Source organism: Neolamprologus brichardi, chromosome 6 (assembly GCF_056152115.1).
Source record: "Neolamprologus brichardi isolate AB-2024 chromosome 6, ASM5615211v1, whole genome shotgun sequence".
NCBI lineage: Eukaryota > Metazoa > Chordata > Actinopteri > Cichliformes > Cichlidae > Neolamprologus > Neolamprologus brichardi.
In genome coordinates this window covers 2,953,962-2,972,221 of record NC_142109.1, presented here as the reverse complement: position 1 = coordinate 2,972,221, position 18,260 = coordinate 2,953,962, and the positions used below count along the sequence as shown (strand labels likewise).

General features: G+C 41.3%; 1 protein-coding gene across 4 annotated transcripts; it reads right to left on the bottom strand.

Annotated features, from left to right (window-relative positions):
- Positions 1-3,029: 3,029 nt before the first annotated feature.
- Positions 3,030-18,076, bottom strand: LOC102782490 (ectonucleoside triphosphate diphosphohydrolase 7-like). 4 transcript variants are annotated; one of them, XR_015719104.1, is made up of 15 exons: positions 17,909-18,076; positions 17,177-17,277; positions 16,726-16,911; positions 15,775-15,980; positions 11,274-11,424; positions 10,919-11,022; positions 10,736-10,795; positions 10,458-10,606; positions 10,193-10,359; positions 8,572-8,773; positions 8,336-8,455; positions 8,136-8,221; positions 6,820-6,981; positions 5,836-6,126; positions 3,030-5,671 (listed from the first exon to the last, which is right to left on the bottom strand). XR_015719104.1 is itself a non-coding variant. In XM_087841479.1 (14 exons), exons 2-14 carry the CDS (start codon positions 17,182-17,184, stop codon positions 5,910-5,912), a joined length of 1,818 nt encoding a protein of 605 aa, XP_087697605.1. In that variant the 5' UTR covers positions 17,185-17,277; positions 17,909-18,076; the 3' UTR covers positions 3,030-5,909. The 4 variants fall into 4 exon arrangements, 2 of the variants coding, with proteins under 2 accessions (XP_087697605.1, XP_087697607.1); XR_015719105.1 differs by having other exon boundaries at positions 3,030-4,312; XM_087841479.1 differs by having other exon boundaries at positions 3,030-6,126.
- Positions 18,077-18,260: the final 184 nt, after the last annotated feature.

The following is an 18,260-nucleotide window of genomic DNA, read 5'->3' as shown; positions in this document are numbered from 1 at the left end:
GTAAAATAAGTTAAGCAGTATGCAAATTGTCATTATCATTTATCAACAACCACTGATCAAAGATCAGTGATGTCATTGACCACATAAACAGGGTGTAACTTTAACACCAATTGTCTGTATGATCAACTCGGTCACCTATAACATCTCAAAGTCTCTGGCTTCGATCGTCAACCCGTTGGTAGGCAGCTCTGAACACCACATCCAGAACATTTTGGATTTTGTTGAGAAGGTGAGAAATGTCCTATGGAGGCAGATGAAACCACTTGTGTTCCAGTCACTGAAGCAGTGGAGGTTGTTCCTAAGAGATTACAGGATGACCCCAACCTCAGCAACAGGACCACTCTCACCACAGACCAAGTGTGTTTGCTATTCGAACTGTCTCTTCATTCCACCTATTTCACATACAAAGGTCATGTAATCCTGACCCATGGCCCCATGACAACCCATGGTGCACTAACCCGCGTGTGCCATGGGTTCACCGTTGTGACCAATGTGGACATGAAAGAAGTGGAAAAGAGATCTCTGTTATCATACCCTGGAACAGCACTAAGTAATTGGTTCAGACACCTTTGTGTCAGGATGTACCACAATTCATGGATCGCATTAACGCGGTGGACCAACACATCAAATTCACCAGGGAGGATATGAAAAATGGCAGGTTAGCCTTCTTAGACTGTAACATTTCCATCAGTAATGGGGGATATTTAAAGTAGATGTTTAAACCTATGCATATGGATCAGTATTTAAGGTTTCACTCTCATCGTCCACCAGAGCATAAACTGGGTGTCATCAGGACGCTACAACACAGAGCGAACACCATCCCCACAGACACAGCGGCCAGGAAGAACATCACATCAAGAAGGCTCTGAGTAAATGTGGTTATCCCAGCTGGACATTTGTCAAAGCTGGGACGGCACCTAAAGAAAGCTCCAGGTGAAGGACAACTGCTGCCTAAGCGAAAACCCTTAGTGATCCCGTATGCATCTAATAATAATGTATACTTTTTTGATCCCCGTGGGGAAATTACTCTCTTTGCATTTGATCCATTCACTCAGTGAAGCAGTGGGCAGCCACTGAGCAGGAGCTCCGGGGAGCAGTGTGTAGGGACGGTACCTTGCTCAAGGGTACCTCAGGGTAGCCGTTCAGTGGATTCGAACCCCCGCCTTTCCGATCACTCTACCTACTGAGCTATCGCTGACCTGCGCTTTCTCTAAACGCCACCGCGTCTCTGTGGCTTTCAAACCTTAAAACACGCTGCGTCAAAAATCGGTCCTCCCCAAGGATCGGGTCCCTGTTTTGTCTGTATTATCAAATTTAACATATTAGACCTTGATGTTCTTTCCTCATCTGATGATGCAAAGAAATCCTTTATCCTTTATTACGTTAGCTTTCTTTGCTAATGTAATAAAGCAGTTTTTAGCACAAACTTTTCAGATGGCCTGTCACAAAGGCCTGTTTGAAGACCCACAGAATTTGTCATTACTTTGTTGGTCTCATTTTTTTTAAATGAACTATCTTTCTGATTATAAATGCCATTTGTTATCACATTTGGTCATTTTATACAATAAAAATCATGTACTTGTGGTGATTGTAGTATCCAAATACCACTGTCCAGAACAGGCGCAGTGAAAAGCAGTCTTTCTCAAATCCATTCACACTCCCATCGCTCTGTATGAAAACTTATGTAAGTTAATGCATTAAAGATGAAAAAATGCCTAAAAGAAATCTTCAAACCCTGCTTACCTTCTGATCTCCTCACACATGCACAGTCACTGAAGCTTGTCAGATTTTTTAGCTGCACTTTAGCTGAAGCTTATTGACATGTTCATAGATGAAAATATAGTGATATAAAAGAGTTTCTGAATAAATGTTACTAGAAGTGAGGCAGTAAAGTTTAATTAACTGTATCAACCCATCTCTCAAAAGATCCATTAAATGGCACCATTTATTTGCTTACATTTATATCATCTACATATGATCTGTTGGTTTATTACCTCAGACTAACAAAAATGAAAAATCCACAGCAACTTATTATGAATTGTGATCATTTCAGTTCCAATATTTCTTTTCCTAAAAAACTTACATTTAATACCAGAAATGACCTGATATGATTTGATAGGAAAATGTCATCATTTGACCCCAATGAACTATATAACTGTGTGTTTTTGTTTATACATTTTGAAGCCTTGACTCCAGCTTTAAGCTTAGCTGGATATTGCACAGACATCCTGCTAAATATAATTTCATATACTGAAAAGTTAGTCCTCTTAAATAGTCTGCTATTATATTTAACCCTTTAAGACCTACCATAGAACCAAGGCCGCCAGAGCTTACTTTATATTTTTACATGCTGTAGTGCCATTTTTGGGAGCATTTCAAGTTGCTATAAATCAATACAACTGTTATAGCCCATATTTTAATAATATGTATGCATTAAGTCCATAGTAACTATATAAATTGCAAAAAAGTGCAATAAACTACAAAAAAATTGAAAATCGTTTTTGGTTTTTTTACATATATTTCTACTTGGAGAAATTTAAGAGGTTATAAGTCAAACATGACTTATAAAAACACCAGTATAGGCTCTTAAGGACTACAAGTAAAAAAAACTACATTTTCCGCGAAAATGACGTCACTTCCGGTTTCAGGCAGGTAATGGCCATCACTGTGGAGATGAGTGTTTGATTGTGTCACTACTTTTCTACAGTTCCAGCATGATTACACTGAACCCTCATACGCAGAGTCCAGAAACAGTGAGTGAATGAACGTGGCTATTGCCATTATTAGTATACAGTCTTTGATTTTAACATGGGTCTCTAGGGGAAGTGATTGGACCGACTCACTTTTTCAGTCAGCCATTGGCTGCCCAAAATGATCTTTGGGCAGCCAAAGGCTATTTTGGCACTTGGATGTTGGATTTTCATATCCAGCAGTTGCCTCTTCGCTTGAACACAGCTAACATCATTTCACGTCTGCAGTTAGTTCTGTGCATTGTGTGAGGTGTGCTATCAAGAGTCAAATCACTTGAATTACAAAGAACCATTTATTGGGATTTATTCGGTTCACATTTACATTAAAAGTACCACAATTAAAAACATTGAAATCAAGTCTCCTCTTCAGTGAATTACTGTTCAAGATTGCACAATGCCCAGCTCTGGAAAGACAGTCAATGACTGGTCCTCCGTCAGGAGTTAAAATATCACAGAAGCAGCAGAAATCTTAAAAATCCTCATCAGGATGGATCAGAAAGAGGTTTGCAGTTTTTTTAACATAAGAACTGGAATGAAACAAAATGGACCTGTTGGCACTCAAGTCTCATTGATTAAGAATATAAGAGTGAACGTATTTGTTGCATACGCATGGGAGAAACGTTACAAATGAACACTGACGATTTGATGAAGACAAGTCCGAACTCATCCATACGAGGAGCAGCAGAACGGAGAAAACAAGAGAACATATTTAACGTTCTGAAATGACGCAAAGCTCTCAAACAGCTCCGCTTGTCTAAACAACAAAACATTCACATTAGCACCACTTACAGCTTACAAAAGGACAGTTTTCTTTGAAAACAATGGAGTCATCATCGTTCAGCTGGATGAATCATGCCCCGTCCCGCTGACAGAAATCGCTGTGAGAAACTCTGAGCCATACATTTGAACATTTAAAAACAATCCACTGTAGGATCTATGATTTATATGACTTCTCAGGAAATGCCACCAGGTGTGGCTCAAACACATATTTCTATCTTCATGGTTTGCTGCACAGCTCAATCAGTTTGTCAGCACATGTCGCTCAAAAACAAACAAAAAACAAAACAGTGATTTCAATTTACAGCTATACAATACAGTAGACACAGAATGGAACACACCTCTTTGTCTGCATTAGGCTCTACTCCTAAAAATGGCTTTAAAGTAGTTCATCTTGATATTCGAAACACAGACTGAGAGCTGTTCTGTACTTTAGTTCATGTCCCAGTATCCATCTAAGCCTGAGGCACAGGAAGTGTCCCTCCCCCTTTCTCTGAGTTATTGCATTCAAAAATCAGACAGCATCTGCTTAAACCAGGCCTGCAGGTTCTTCTTCTGCTTTCAGTGCCTCTGTCCAGACTCTGATTAAGCCTCCTTGCTTATTTCAGCTAAAAAGCTTCTTGGCCCTGCCTACCCTCTGATTAAAATTTGGTTGGACGGGGGTCTTGGCAGGACAGCAGTGGAATTCAAGTATCAAACCATGGTCTGAGGCCAAAGTGATGCAGCTGACATCATCAGTCTGCAGGATTGCTTTGAAGGAAATCTTCCCATCGAGACGAACGGAGCTGTGGGTGAAAGCCGATCTTTGATCATGGAGAAATGGTGACAACAAGCTTTAAAATCAACCTGCACGAACTTATAATGAAATGCCAGAAGTGAGCAATTGAGCTGGGCACGAAGGCTGAAACAAAAATAAGTTCTCAGGTATAAAGCAGCTTAGGGTTTGTTACAGGTGTCATTTCACAGATAAAGGGAAGGTAACACTGGGCTACAGAAATGATGGCGGGGGGGGGGGGGAGCACAGGACATGTAGGATACAAAAACCTGTATGCAAAAGTGGCAGATTTTTCCTGGTATTTCCAATCTGCAGCAGCCACTGACACAGGTGAGTAATGTTTGGCATGTTGTGGCATAATGTTGAGTTTGTGTGATGTAAACAGCATGTAAACAGGATTCGCGTTAAAACGGAAGTCGCTCTATAAGCACATGCATCATATACCATCCATTCATATATGTACACAACTCGTGATGGGTGGTCCATATAAACATCTGGCACTCATTCAGCCTCTGCCTACTCTCAGCTCTGCTCGCATTAAAGAGCTCAGGCTGCCTGGGTTTGTTTTATGTGGACCCAATATGCTCATTTTTATCCTTTGACTGTACCAGAGTAGCTCTGTATGATTCACGTCTAAATATAATCCTTATTTAACTTATACTGGGCCTCAGTGGAGCCCCCCAGTTCATCTTCTATCTAAAGTGAACTGCTTTCGCTCTTGCAACCTTCCCTTTAAGCCAGCGGGGGCTTCTGTGCTCAGAGTGAGTGTAATGTGCCTGAGATGCCCATATTTGGGCTATCCCCTGTCACTGACATCATATAGAGCCAAGGGTAGAAAAAAACAATGTCAAACTGAGTGTTTAAATCAGTCTGAAGCCTGAGCTTTTACCCACAGAGATTATTGCCCAGTGACTGACCTCATTACTTGACACTTTCATTTACATTTCATACGACCACCAAACACTGTAACAGTACATAGGTGGGAAAAATGTGAAGGTCCCCTTTAAGAACTGAATTTTTGCGCAACCGCTTTGACTTTCAATATGATAAAACAAAAAACAAATCAATTAGATGATAACGAATGACCACTTTTCCTCTCCAGCGAGCCCATATTGCAAAATTATCTCTATCCTCTCGTGTTTTCTCCTCAGTCAGCAGTGGAAACATTAACAATGACACCACATCCAGGTTAACCATCCACACTGCCTGTAACCTAGAAATAAGATATTCGAAGGAATGGGTAGCCCCCCCCCCCCAAAAAAAAAGGAGTGGTTTGATCCTGTAAACCTGGGGTGATTCTTTTCATCCAAAGTGGTCGTGAAGAGAAGAAAGTGAGCCCAGAGTCTGTCTTTCCAGTCTGAGGTGAGCTCTGTACGATCAAAGGATATACAGAGGTGTTTGATTTCGGGGCTCATTAAACTGTCTCCATGCTGCGATGTTTTTGTCTGGTCTCCTCTTACATCATAATCTACCAAATCACACGTTTTTTCCACTGAGTAATTTCTCCCTTCCTCAACTGTCCTCCATACTCACATTTTTCACACACAGTGAGGCACATATAAGACTGTGTGCGATTAGTGTGGAGCCTCCCGTCCCAGACGTATTTCTCAGGGAAGGAGAGCCTCTCCCTCTTCCACCCAGAGGAGGTTCAGGACCTCGGCCTGCCGCTGCTCCCGCTGGTGAATCCTCCGCAGGCGCAGGATGTAGAGCAGGATGGCCAGCACCACCACCAGGATGCAGAGTGAGAACAGGTGGTGGTTGTAGACGAATGAAGAGCGCAGCCAGCTGGGGTGGTTCTGCCGCAGTGCTTCCTGCTGCAGGTCCCTGGAGAAACAAGCGGGGCAGAGGAAGCACATGTTTAATCCAAAACAAATCCTTGCTAATGAGCAGAGCAGCAGGAGCAGCACTCTGTTTAGCTGGTGTATTCTTTTTGGTGGGCAGGTTTAGGGAGGTGGGAGTCAAGTTATAACTTTCTGTAACTGTTTCATTTCACGGATGTTTTAAAAATCTTTTCAGGTAAACAAACTCTGTTTATATGATGCACTGTGCTTGTTATTATTAATTTGTGGCTCTCTTGCACAGCGTGTCTTTTGTCCCCCACCAGTCAAAGCAGTTAGCTGCTCCTGTCTCAGCCTGGTTCTACTGGAGGTTTCTTCCTGTTAAAAGGGAGTTTTTCCTTCCCACTGTCACCGAGTGGTTGCTCCAAGTGATTGCTGGGTTTTTTTCTGTATTACTTTAGCGTCTTTACTTTAGAGTTTAAAGCCCCTCGAGGTGTCAGGTGCTTCATGAATAAAAATGAACTGAATCGCTCTATAGCTGATTTTAGACTGTGACAAGATAAAGACGTAAGCCGTATTTTTCATAGCAAGCACATTCCTGTGACACATCTTGTGTTTTTGCCCAAACAAACCTACAAGTTAAAAGGTAACTCAGTGCACGGATAACAGGAGCAAATGAATGAAAGTAAAACCAGCGTAAGTTAGTGTAGAGTTAAAGTGTGACATATCTGACAGTTACCTGAGAGGCAGGAAGCGGGTTTTGTACAGGATGGCCCCCAAAGTCCACTGGACCTCTTTGTCATAAACCAGCTGGGCTGTTTTCAGGTTCAGGTAGTTGGTGGGGAAACGGAAACCAGAGTGCAACACTTCATACACCCAGGCTGACTTGAAGCACTGATACCTGAGGTAAAAACAGCACAATAATAGGTCAGAGTAGGATGAAAGTGACATCTGAGGGCAGGAAAAACAAAGCAGCCATTTAGATTTACAACTGCAGATAGAGTCGTGCAAATGTGCACCACCTGCAGGCAAAAAAGGGAATAACTTTTGCAACTTTGCCACCAGCAGTATATCATTCTTTCAAGAATCAAAACACAGTCTGGAGAGTGATGTAGCTGACATCATTAGCCTTCATTTGCCATTTCCCACTGAGACAAACAAAGCTGTGGGTGAAACTCTACGACTGAAAGTGGCAAAACGATGGCAGCAGGCTGTTACATCAACTTGCACTTAGCTGCAAAGCCATATCAGTTTCTGGGGTGAACATTTCAGCTGGTACATGACGGTAAGAGTTGCTTTTTCTCTTTTTTTCATGTTAGCGATGTCACGTCATAAAGACTCGCGTGTAAAATTTGAGTTTGTTTGTGTATTTATGCATAATTTATAGTTAGTGATGTAAAGAAGTGAAAAGTGAGCAATTTGGAAATATTTGTTCTGTTTTTTTTGTTTACTGTCCTCGAAATGCTTGGATGTGCCTGTGGCTCCTGGTGTTACTGAAATAATCCACTGTTGTGCAATGGTAGAAGAATTGGGTCAGCCTTACTTATCAAGAGTTTATGGGCTGAAAATCAAGTTCAGAGAGACTCGTTTATATGTGGAAAGCAGGAGAAAAGAAGTATCCTCATTTACAACATACAATATGACAATCTGCAATTAACTGCAGTTTGCTAGACTGAATAAATACGTGTGTGTCTTAAATATGTGAAGATTTTAGCCACAAACATGTCCAGTTCTAGAAATTTGGTTTGCTGACACAAAAATAAACCACAAACCAACGGCTGACGTAACTTTGTCCATTTTTTACATATGGTCAGTGAAGTAGTCGGGGAGTAACTGAAGAGTTCCTCCTCATGTGGCCTAATAAAAGTGAATTGGCGATTGTGATAATTACACACTTCACATCTCAGGTTCTGCTCTTTGCTATGAAAAAACTCCCACACAGAACTGGAAAATTCTCAAAAGATGCCACATTTATTTGTGTGTGTGTCGTTTCTGTGCAGGTGTTTCCACGGATAATTTATAATAGCATGAATACAGCCAGAAAACTGAACTTACTTCAGTCTGCTGTCGTCTGCCTGTTTGGAGTAAAGGTGGTTTTCCAGACGCTGTTTCAGTGTCGACCACTGGGTAGAGCAGTAGTCCTGTTAAATAAACCGAAACATGAAACTGAACTTTCACTGAACAAACACAGAATGTTAAAATCTTTCATCTAATATATTTGTCTAATGGAAGGACTGGTGTTGTGTGTCTGTTACCATAGAAGCTTTGGAGTATTTCTCACTGTTGTACTGTCCTCCTATCCTGAGCACGTCCTCCATACAGTAGTAAAACTCAGAGAAACCATAGAACTCACTGTTGCTGAAGTTGATGGGAGCCTGCAAAAATATTAGATGCCAATTTTTCTTTGCATCTCTACTTTATAAAGAATCAAGGAAAGACTGAGCAGTGATCAATACCATAAACAAAACCTTGCTATCATAAAGGTCCATACCTGATAGACACCTCTTGGTGACATAGTGCCATTATGGAGACCCAGGAAGGGTCGCACTGCCTCCTGACACTTGGTCCAGTCACCCTGACCCCTCAGGTGCAGCGTGCGATTGTCCCGGACTATTGTTTCAGTCAGTCCGACGGGAAGGCAGGAGTCCAGGTACGGTTTGTCCTTACTCAGACCCGTCTGTGTGGTTAGATATCTGGACAATAACATGAAAAAAAATTAAATCTACTTCCTTCACTTAGCTACACTGAAAGAATGTGAGGTTTAGAAAAATGTCTACAATTAGATAAGTCAGTGAACCAGAATTAAATACTTGATCAGTTATAGGATGTTTAAAAGTCTGAATCAACATTGTCAAATCAAGATAATTAATTATTAATATCATTTTATACACAAACGGTTCCCAGTCCTGAATGTATGTACACTATGTTTCACATCACATGCTCCAGATTGGATTTTAGAGAGGATGTGTGATTGTGTGCAGGTAGATGGCGCTGTTTTTTTTTTAGTTTCTGATATTAAACCAAGTTAAAGGCAGACATTATTTTATAAGGTTCAGCAAAACCTGGAAAGAAGCAAATAGAGAAAACAGCTGTGGGAAGTGCCAGCTTGACTTTGGGTAAGAGTAATACGAAAGGCATGAGAGGAAAAGACACCGTCTAGAAGCTGGTCTCTTATGGTAACACACCTGGGAGACAGGTGTTGATTTTTGTTTGCTTCAGCTTACTTTTGGAGTAAATATGGGAGCTGTTTAACATTGTTCTCTATGGAAGAGTTGGATGGAGGAGGCATTTATAGGAGAACCTTAATGATAATAACACTGATGAAGGAGGACAATAATGGCTATGAGTAAAACAATGGCTGTAGAGGGAAAACTGTCAACACAGCAGCAGTTGAAAGACAAAAAAATGTGATTCATTTTTGGACTTGTCCCACTCTACCCCACTCTAACCAATCCCACAGACACTCATCATAAACTCTGAAACGGGTGAAAAAAAGCATGAAAACTGGAACTGAAGAAAAACTATAAAAGATATTGAAAAGATAAATACAAGCTCAATAGTTTAATGTCTTGGCTTCGTTTTAAAGTCTGAAAGGTGTCTGTAGGTGAACGTGTGTGGAAGCAGTTAGAGTTAAAAGAGGAGCAACTTAAAAGAGGGTTTAAACACTTCTCTCCATTGAAATACATTATAAATTTTGTTGAATAAAGTTGAATATTTCAAAAAATATAAAAGTTATAAATGAGAAAAATACAAGCAGACATGTAGAAAAGAAGAGCAATCTAACGGTGGTTGAATGGTTTTTCTAAATTGAAGGTGATAGCTGGTGAAAAACATACACAATACAGGATAATAATAATGAAAAATAATAACAAAGATTTGTATTATAATGCTGTGAATGCTTAATCTGCATTCACACTAATTAGAAGTAAAGTGAATGTTATAATATATTGGCTACAGAATAATAACAACTGCCTGTAAATATCAGTTTTACTATGTAGCTCCGTCTAAAGGAAAAATGAGACACATATCAGTTATGCAGCTGTAATGCAAAATGTAGATATTTGCAGGTATCTCACAGTGTGCTTCAAGCATAAAAAACACATGTGACTAACCTGTTCTTGGTGAAGGTGCTGTTAAAGAGCTGGTCCTCGTAGCGCTGCCTGGCCATGTTTCCTCCAAAGCCCAGGAACGTGGTGACATACACTCGGTACACGTGTTGCGTGTGCTCGACATCACAGCCCAGATTAAACTCTGCGAGGAAGCTCTTCCCTGCCTCCTCCTGAAAACCACACAGAGGTGTTACGCTAATGCAGACAGGAGCAGCCTTCCAGGCTACATCACAGGCAGGACAGGTCAGTACTCAGAGTATTTCCTTACTTCTTGAGGTGAGTTGAAGGTGATGGCGCTGGGCACCTCATAGGCGATCTGAAGCGAAGCTCCACCCATATCCATGATGCCCACTGTGCGCCGTCTGCTGATTGGCTGCTGGTTCTGAGAACTTGTCGTCACTTCGACTGTGGCGTCCTCTAAAAAATTTTTTTTTACAAATATTTTAAAAATTCCACCCCCCCAAAAAAATAACAATTTTGCATAAAACACACGTAAAACAAACATTAGTGTGAGTTTGGTAAACATCATGCCTCCGTCACACTCACCCTCATCAGGATGGTCGAAGCGGCCCAAGACAAAGTTAATGCCAATCCAAGCATACACTCCTACGAGGTCACAGGAACATGTCGTTTCACAGTGAGAAGACACAGAAACACGCAGGCAGCAGTTAGAAGTGTCAGATTTAAAGAGTGCCACTATCAGCAGGGTAAACAAGCCTGTCAGCTCACCTTCCTGTTTCCCAGAGATGACCTCAACATGTGAACGGGAAAAGAGGAAATCAAACTCCAGGGGGACATCGGTGACAAGATCCTCTATAATGTCTGCCTGCTGCCTACATGCAGAGAAGTACAGCATAAAACGGGAGGTTTTGTTCACAATAAAGAAATACAGAACAAGTGAGGAAAGCTGCAAACCCTTCATTTACAAGGGACAGCCAATCAGAAGAAAGGTGAGGGAGACTATATCAGCTTTACTAGAGTAGAGTCAAATGGTTCACAGTGGGAGCTGGAAGCAACCATACCAGGTCTCCCTTAAAATACCATTAGATTAAAAACTGATGCTGTTGCGTGGTGTTCTGTTTACCTCTCATGCAGCAGCCGCATGCCAGCAGTACAGAGGATGTAGAGTGGAGTTTCTTTGTGTTTGTTCTTTGGGACATGAGCAGCAGCAAAGCTGAGGAGAGGGTGGAGGTAGTCACTGGCCTGCGTTGGTGTGGTTGCCAGAGTGGAGATTCCTGAGAGAATACACACACACACACAGTACAATCAGGTATAAAATACAAAATTCACAATTTTTAGCTAGTTATAAAATCAGAGCTAGTTAATGTAGAAAGCTAATACGTCGCCCATAATGGAACAGAAAGAAAATCTAATGCTGTCAAGATAAGATGAAGTTGAACAGAGTGAATGTGGGTCATAAAATGACTAATAAATGACTAATATATAGGTATAGTTGAGGTTTCACACAAACACTTTACATGACATGATCTAAAATATATCAGTGTGTTTTGGTAGGAATAAATGCTGAATGATATGAAAAATCTGGAAGTATTTGATGCAGATCACTGAACTATACAAAGCTAAGACATCAGCATTATAACCTTACACACCACACATCAATCATAAAAGCCTTAAAAGGAAAACGATTAGAATGGTTGTCACACAACGATGTCCCGGCATTCAAAGGGTCAGGTTTCCTTTAACTGCAGCATTCAATCTAATCTGCCTGCTGTGGCAGAGATAAAACAAAGTCGCAGGGACTGAAAGCTCCTCACCACTGATGTGACTAATTATTAAAAGTAGGGGTGCAACGATACTTGTATCGATATTGAACCGTTCGATACAGTGCTTTCGGTTCGGTACGCATATGTATCGAACAATACAAAATTTTTAATTTATTTTATCAACTTTCCTTCTGACGGTGCTGTCTGTGTTGAGCGCTCAGTGGATCTGCACTCGACAGTGCAGCCTAGGCGGAGTAGTCGAACACAGATTCACTGAGCGCAGGGCAAGCTAGCAGACAGAAGTTAAGCTCTCCTTGCAACATGGCAAATTGAACCTCCCCCACCCTCATTCAGATCTGGCGTTTGGAACTATTTTGGTTTTCATGTGAAGTATGACCCTGAAGGTAAGCGCGTCATGGACTAAAGTAAAACAGTATGTTGGATGTGCCAGCAATGCTCAATTACATGGGTGGGAACTAGTGTGTTAGCGCAGTTAGCTCGTTAACGTGTTGGCCGTCCAGCCCTACGCACATCCGCCGTAGCTCGTTAACGGAGATTTGCCGTGTTGTGGCGTTAACGTCATTTCAACGAGATTAACGCTGACAGCACTAGTGGGAACACAACGAATATGACTGCACATTTACTCCGACATCATCCTAGTGCAAAGACAAGTGGAAGCAGACAAAAACAACAAGCACGCATACAAACTTTACCCGAGTCATTTAGACAGCCGTTAGCACATGATTCTCCTTATGGGGACCTGATATGTTTAATATGCTGCTGAGAATATAGCCCAGAAGAAGCGTATAGTATAGCTTTTATTTTGGAAAGAGACATTTCTCTGTAATAAACTCTCTTTTCCAAAGATGAGTGATTTCTCGATCAGATACAGGGCTCGCAAAATCTAAAAATCTTCCAGTCGGGCTACCAAAATCTATCTCTGCCCTGCCTGTCGGCCTATCGTAGGAAGGAAAAATATATGTCAATGCTTTTGCATTCTTTCGGAAATGTAGCTGGGTAATTATGTCATTGGCATCGGTGAGCCACTGTCAATATGTGACATATTGAAATCGCAGTTGAATTTGCGCTTGTTTTTTCTTTCACTTTGCAACTGCGCGAACTGTGTATAGAGAGCGACAGCACTGATTGGTGAGTGATGATAATTTGCGCACCAATTCCTCTGACATCGTCTTATCAATCGTTAGCTTACTATGCAAACATGACAAGTGAAATCTCCTGCAGCTTAAACATGTGAGAGGTTGATCGCGCAGAGAATCGCTGAGCGTTATGTAAGTGCGTGTGTAAAAGCAGCAGGATATATATTTTAGTTCTGCTGAGCCAAATAAGACAGGTCAGGGTGAAGAAGTGACAGCCAAAGAAAAGCTTACCACAAAACGGAAAAGTTATGACAAATCAGACTATAAGGCAAAAAGAAAGTGCAGCTTTATGGTTTCATGGACAAAAGAATTTCTGTGGCTGCAATATGACGAGCTAAATAACCAGGGCTGCACATAAGTGGTCCGCAGGTTCGCATTCACTGTCAAAATAAAAAAACGCGCACAAGATAAGAAGTTGCAACGCGTGTTTGCATACATAAGATTTTCTGGAGGAGGAGAGACATTTGTTTAGAACTCTTAAAGATGTCGAAGAAGCTCCTTTAAGCAATTACTGTGATGTTCCTCCACCTCCAAAGAAATGTCAGAAGGAGTCCGAACCACAAAAGAAGCGCGTATTCTCGGAAAAGTGGTTGCAGGAGGTGAGCTGGCTTCAAACAAATGATGAACGCACAGAGATGTGGTGCAGAATGTGCCGTGAAAATTTAATAAATGACAAATTAAAAAGGCATGAACATTTTTTTTGTATCGAAAAAATATCGAACTGTGACACCAAAGTATCGAACCGAACCGAACCGTGAATTTTGTGTATCGTTGCACCCCTAATTAAAAGGTACAGTGTGTAAAATCTAGTAGATTTTTTTTTACCCCTCCCAATTTAGGTGCATAATCCTATTCTTACTCAACATGCCAGGTGTCTGTTTGTTCTGGAGGAGGCTGTGAACATTTGTGGAAGGAGTCGGATACAAGTCGGGAGGGTTGCATATCTAATCTGCTGACATTAAGTAATTGTGATAATATCAGCCATGGATAAGCATGGATAAGCATTAATGCACAGATCTGTGTGTTAGAGCTCTGATTTTAGTTCAGGAGATGTGGCCTGAGGTGAGGAGGAAGAGGATGAGGTGGAAATGAGGGGAGATAGAAAAGTGATGGATGAGACAGATGAAGAGGAGGAGAACGACATAATGAAAAAGAGATAAAGAAAATATACATGTACGAATATTAAATGGTTCTATATCATTTTAATTTTGGGATCTTTCAATTAGAAGTGACTTATACGGCAGTGTCTAGTCACATACTTAAAATGGAATTAAGTGTAACACCATCAGAAAGTTCACTTTGCAAAAACAACTGAAGCCAAATCTGTTTATCTTTTTCCTACTTTCTGTTTTCCATCATGTTCTTTCCAGATTCACGTGCTCTGACTTTCACTTTTCTGGCCGTGAGCCAGAGGGCAAACAGTGAATAAGAAATGATCTCGCTGTCGCCATCATCTTCTGTCTCACTGGCACCGTCTGGCACCAAAAACAAAACAAATAAACAATCAGTCTTCGTCACTTTGTTTCTGGTCTGTACATCAGGCTTAAACAGTTACAGTTAAGCAAACCTAGAAACAATGTTTCTTCTAATTGCTCATTCATTTACGTGAACATCTTATGCCATCCGACTTTGATTTACCTCAACTGCTGAGCATAACTAGCCTTTCCTAAATCTTTCTGGGGTGGCTGTAGCTCAGGTGGCAGAGCAGGTCAGCCACTAATCAGAAGGTCGGTGGTTCGATCGCAGGCTGCCTCCTGGCTGCATGCCAAATATCCTTGGGCAAGATACTAACCCCATGTTTGCCTACTGGTGGTGGTCAGAGGGCCTGGTGGCGCCAGTGTCCGGCAGCCTCGCCTCTGTCAGTGCGCCCCAGGGCAGCTGTGGCTACAATGTAGCTTGCCATTGCCAGTGTGTGAATGTGTGTGTAAAGCGCTATACAAATGCAGGCCATTTACCATTTCTGACTGAGTATAAAGAGAATTTTAGTACTCTGACCTGCTCCTGTTCTGTTAAGGGTAAGCCATTTATACAAATGTAACATTTCCTGTATATGTTTCAAATTAAAGCCATTTAGCATTTTAATACACATAAACTGTTCAGTTCTTATAAAAAGCCTTTTACAGTGAAACTTTTGCAAACTAATTCCCATCTGAAAAAAAAAACATTTCATAAAATTATCAGTGGCTCACAAAACTGGTCAATAACTCACATGTTATTCTACCACAGCAGATAATAAGAACGGACGTCTATACTACAAGAAAAAAGGGAGAGAGAGAGAGGAGGATACACAAGAGTGCAGACAGTAGGATGTGAGGAATATGTAAGAGGATGAAGGACGATAAAAATGGACAGACAGGACTTTTCAAATCCAGACAAAGAACTTTAACCAGACATTCATACAGTGTTTAATTCTATATGCTCTAAGCACTTCATCTACCGCGCATCCAAGGCCAGCTAGGAACTTCCACTTAACCTAAAATCCATGTCTTAAAACTTTGATACATAAAGAAAGGCCCCAGCCAATCAGTAGACCTGAACTAGAAACGTTGTGGCTTTGAAGTTCTAACCACTGTACACCATACTGCCTGGGGAGTAGCAGAGGATCTATTCATAAAACCAGTCTAACATTTGCTCATGTAGAGCTATAAGTTCTCAGCAAGCTTTCACACTCTGTACAAACTCCGAGTGAGCTTCGCTTACTCACCAGGCTTGATCTTCTTGACGACAGTGTTGCGGCTGCGGTCCCTCATTTGTCTGATGTCCAGTAGGGTGTGGGGGTTCCCGTTATGGGGCGGCCAGTAATACACAAAGATCCTGGAGCCACTGCTGCCACAGTCCACCACGATGCCATAATTCAGTGAAGGGTTGAGGATGTCAGTAGCCTCCATAGACTCAGTGAGGGAGAGGTATCTGAAGGAGAGCAAACAGAAACATTAGGAGGTGAAGAATATACTCAGAAAACTGCACTTATGTACCAAAGAAAGCACAAAGGTGTCAAGAGCTTAAATAATATCCACAGACATGCGTCTTCCTTTAAATCCGCTTGAAACAAATGTTCTACACATTCATACAAAGAAACCGCATTTACATTTTTCCAAATGACCTCCTTATTTAGTATCTTTCCCTTGTTTACTGAGGAGAACACCTGCAGTCGGTCCCACACACTGAGTCCTTTCAACAGTGCTCTCAAAGCTGGTTATCTGTTTACCATGAGCTTTCCATTTGAGCACACTTGAAAGAGAGGAGGGCCTGCATTATTTGAGCTCAAAGAGAATATGATCGACATGGCGGCACTTAAGAAATTCTCTAGTCTTCATTGCTCAGATTAATGGTGGCTGATTATGAAATGCACCTACATTTATGGCATGTTTTGGCATGCTGTTTCACCCTCCTATTCCCTTAGAGCCATGCTTTGTTTAGCTTAGCTTCTACAACACTGACTGGAAAAGGTTTTGGGACTAGATTTTTGAAATTGCATTTTCTAACAAGACAAACTAACACAGGAAGACAAAATTCTATTAAAGTGAGCCCAAAGTAGCATATAAGAGGAAAACACGTTACCAAAAGGCTTCCAGATTTGCAAGAGGCCACTCTGTCAGCCTCTGTGTACGGCTCAAATGAAATGAGTTTATTTGTTTCATTTCCGTCCACTCACTTGTTAATTTGGGTCCCAGACCGTCGCTGGGTGCCCCATAGCTGCCTTTGGTAGGTTTCCAGAAGGAAGAAGACAGAGGTGATGAGCAGCAGCAGCAGGAGCAGAAGCCTCTGTCTTGGTGCACAGCCCAGAGACAGCAGGGACACGCTGCAGTACCAGGAGGCTGGCAGGCAGGACAAAGTAATCCTGTGGAAGACGAAGACACAGCAGATACTGTTATATACAACAGCAGACGTAACTCGTGGCAGCCATTTTGACATAAAACAGTAGGTAAATACAAGTTTAAGTAATAGCATTAATAAAGGCTCTGTTGTGTTAAGTGCTGAGCCCACAGTAACATAAGTAGTAACACCTGTGTTTCCCACAGCCATGGAAAAACATCTGTTAGAGTGCCAAGCATAAGGGCTTCTCAGGAATACTCTGACAGCAGAAACTGTTATCGGTTTATTACCTTGCCATGTGTCCACGTCAGCAAAAGTACAAAATGTCACAGTCGTCACCTCATGGCGGCTGCAGGCTGATTATGATGTTGTCAACTGAATTTTTTTTCTGCTGGAAGGGAGTAAGAAGGGGGACGGGGAGAGGCTCAATGTTAATTAATGTCAATGCCCTGTTGTCTAAATGCATGTAAAAACAAAAATAAAATAAAAACTTTACAACACAATAAATACTTTACTCTAATCAGCTGGCAGCCTGTACACTGGCAGACCTAACTAACACTGTTTGTCTTCGTAAGGCCTTAACTTTACTTGCTACAACCTCAAAAAAATCTAATTTATTTGTAACACCTGCAAACAAACAAATTACTCTAGCCTACCTGCCAGAACAATAAGCATATTGTGCTTCAAATCTGTGATATGTTTTTAAATCCCCTGCTGCACTTGTTAGACGCTGTCGTTAAATAGAAGAGGACCATTTTAGCATAATCTCTGCCTTTTTTTCCACGGGTCAGTGTAACTAGCCTACCTCTCAGTTATATAAGCTAAAACCGTTACATAAAACACAATAACTGTAACCCAAACCAAATAACAGAGGGGAAAATACATTCTATGTTGTATTTATTTATTGGCTACAAATGTGGCTATCATTGTTAATAACTGTTCAATTACAAACCGGATACGTTTACGAACAACTGATAACCATCACAGCACCTGTATGCTATCACTCGCTCTTATAAACGTACCTACAGAAGCCTCTTCTCCACCATGGCAGTAACAAACATTAATAAATCTTGTTTGTAGTTCGACAGATAAGACGATACGACCCCTTATTCTCTTGCCGCATCACCGTAAATTATTAGTTTAGAGAACACGACGAGGAGTCGGAGAGGAAATGACCGAAACTTCCGGTTAGCCGGTTGGCTACGTCATCAAACACGAAAGGCGAAGGCTTGCTGCATTCAAGCCTGTAGGAATAATCAGAACTATGCAATGCGGTTGAATGGGAAATATTTTATTTATCCGACATATGGGAATTATTTTATTACAAAAACTAAAATAATAATATTAAAAATACATCAGACTATAGCGATCGTA

What these genes read in the sequence shown, in the direction of transcription:
- LOC102782490 (XM_087841479.1), bottom strand. An exon ending in CGTCAAGAAGATCAAGCCTG is followed by an intron (nt 11,425 to 15,774) that starts GTGAGTAAGCGA and finishes GTATTCTCTCAG; the next exon opens with GAATCTCCACTCTGGCAACC. An exon ending in ACCCGCTTCCTGCCTCTCAG is followed by an intron (nt 6,127 to 6,819) that starts GTAACTGTCAGA and finishes TTGTTTCTCCAG; the next exon opens with GGACCTGCAGCAGGAAGCAC.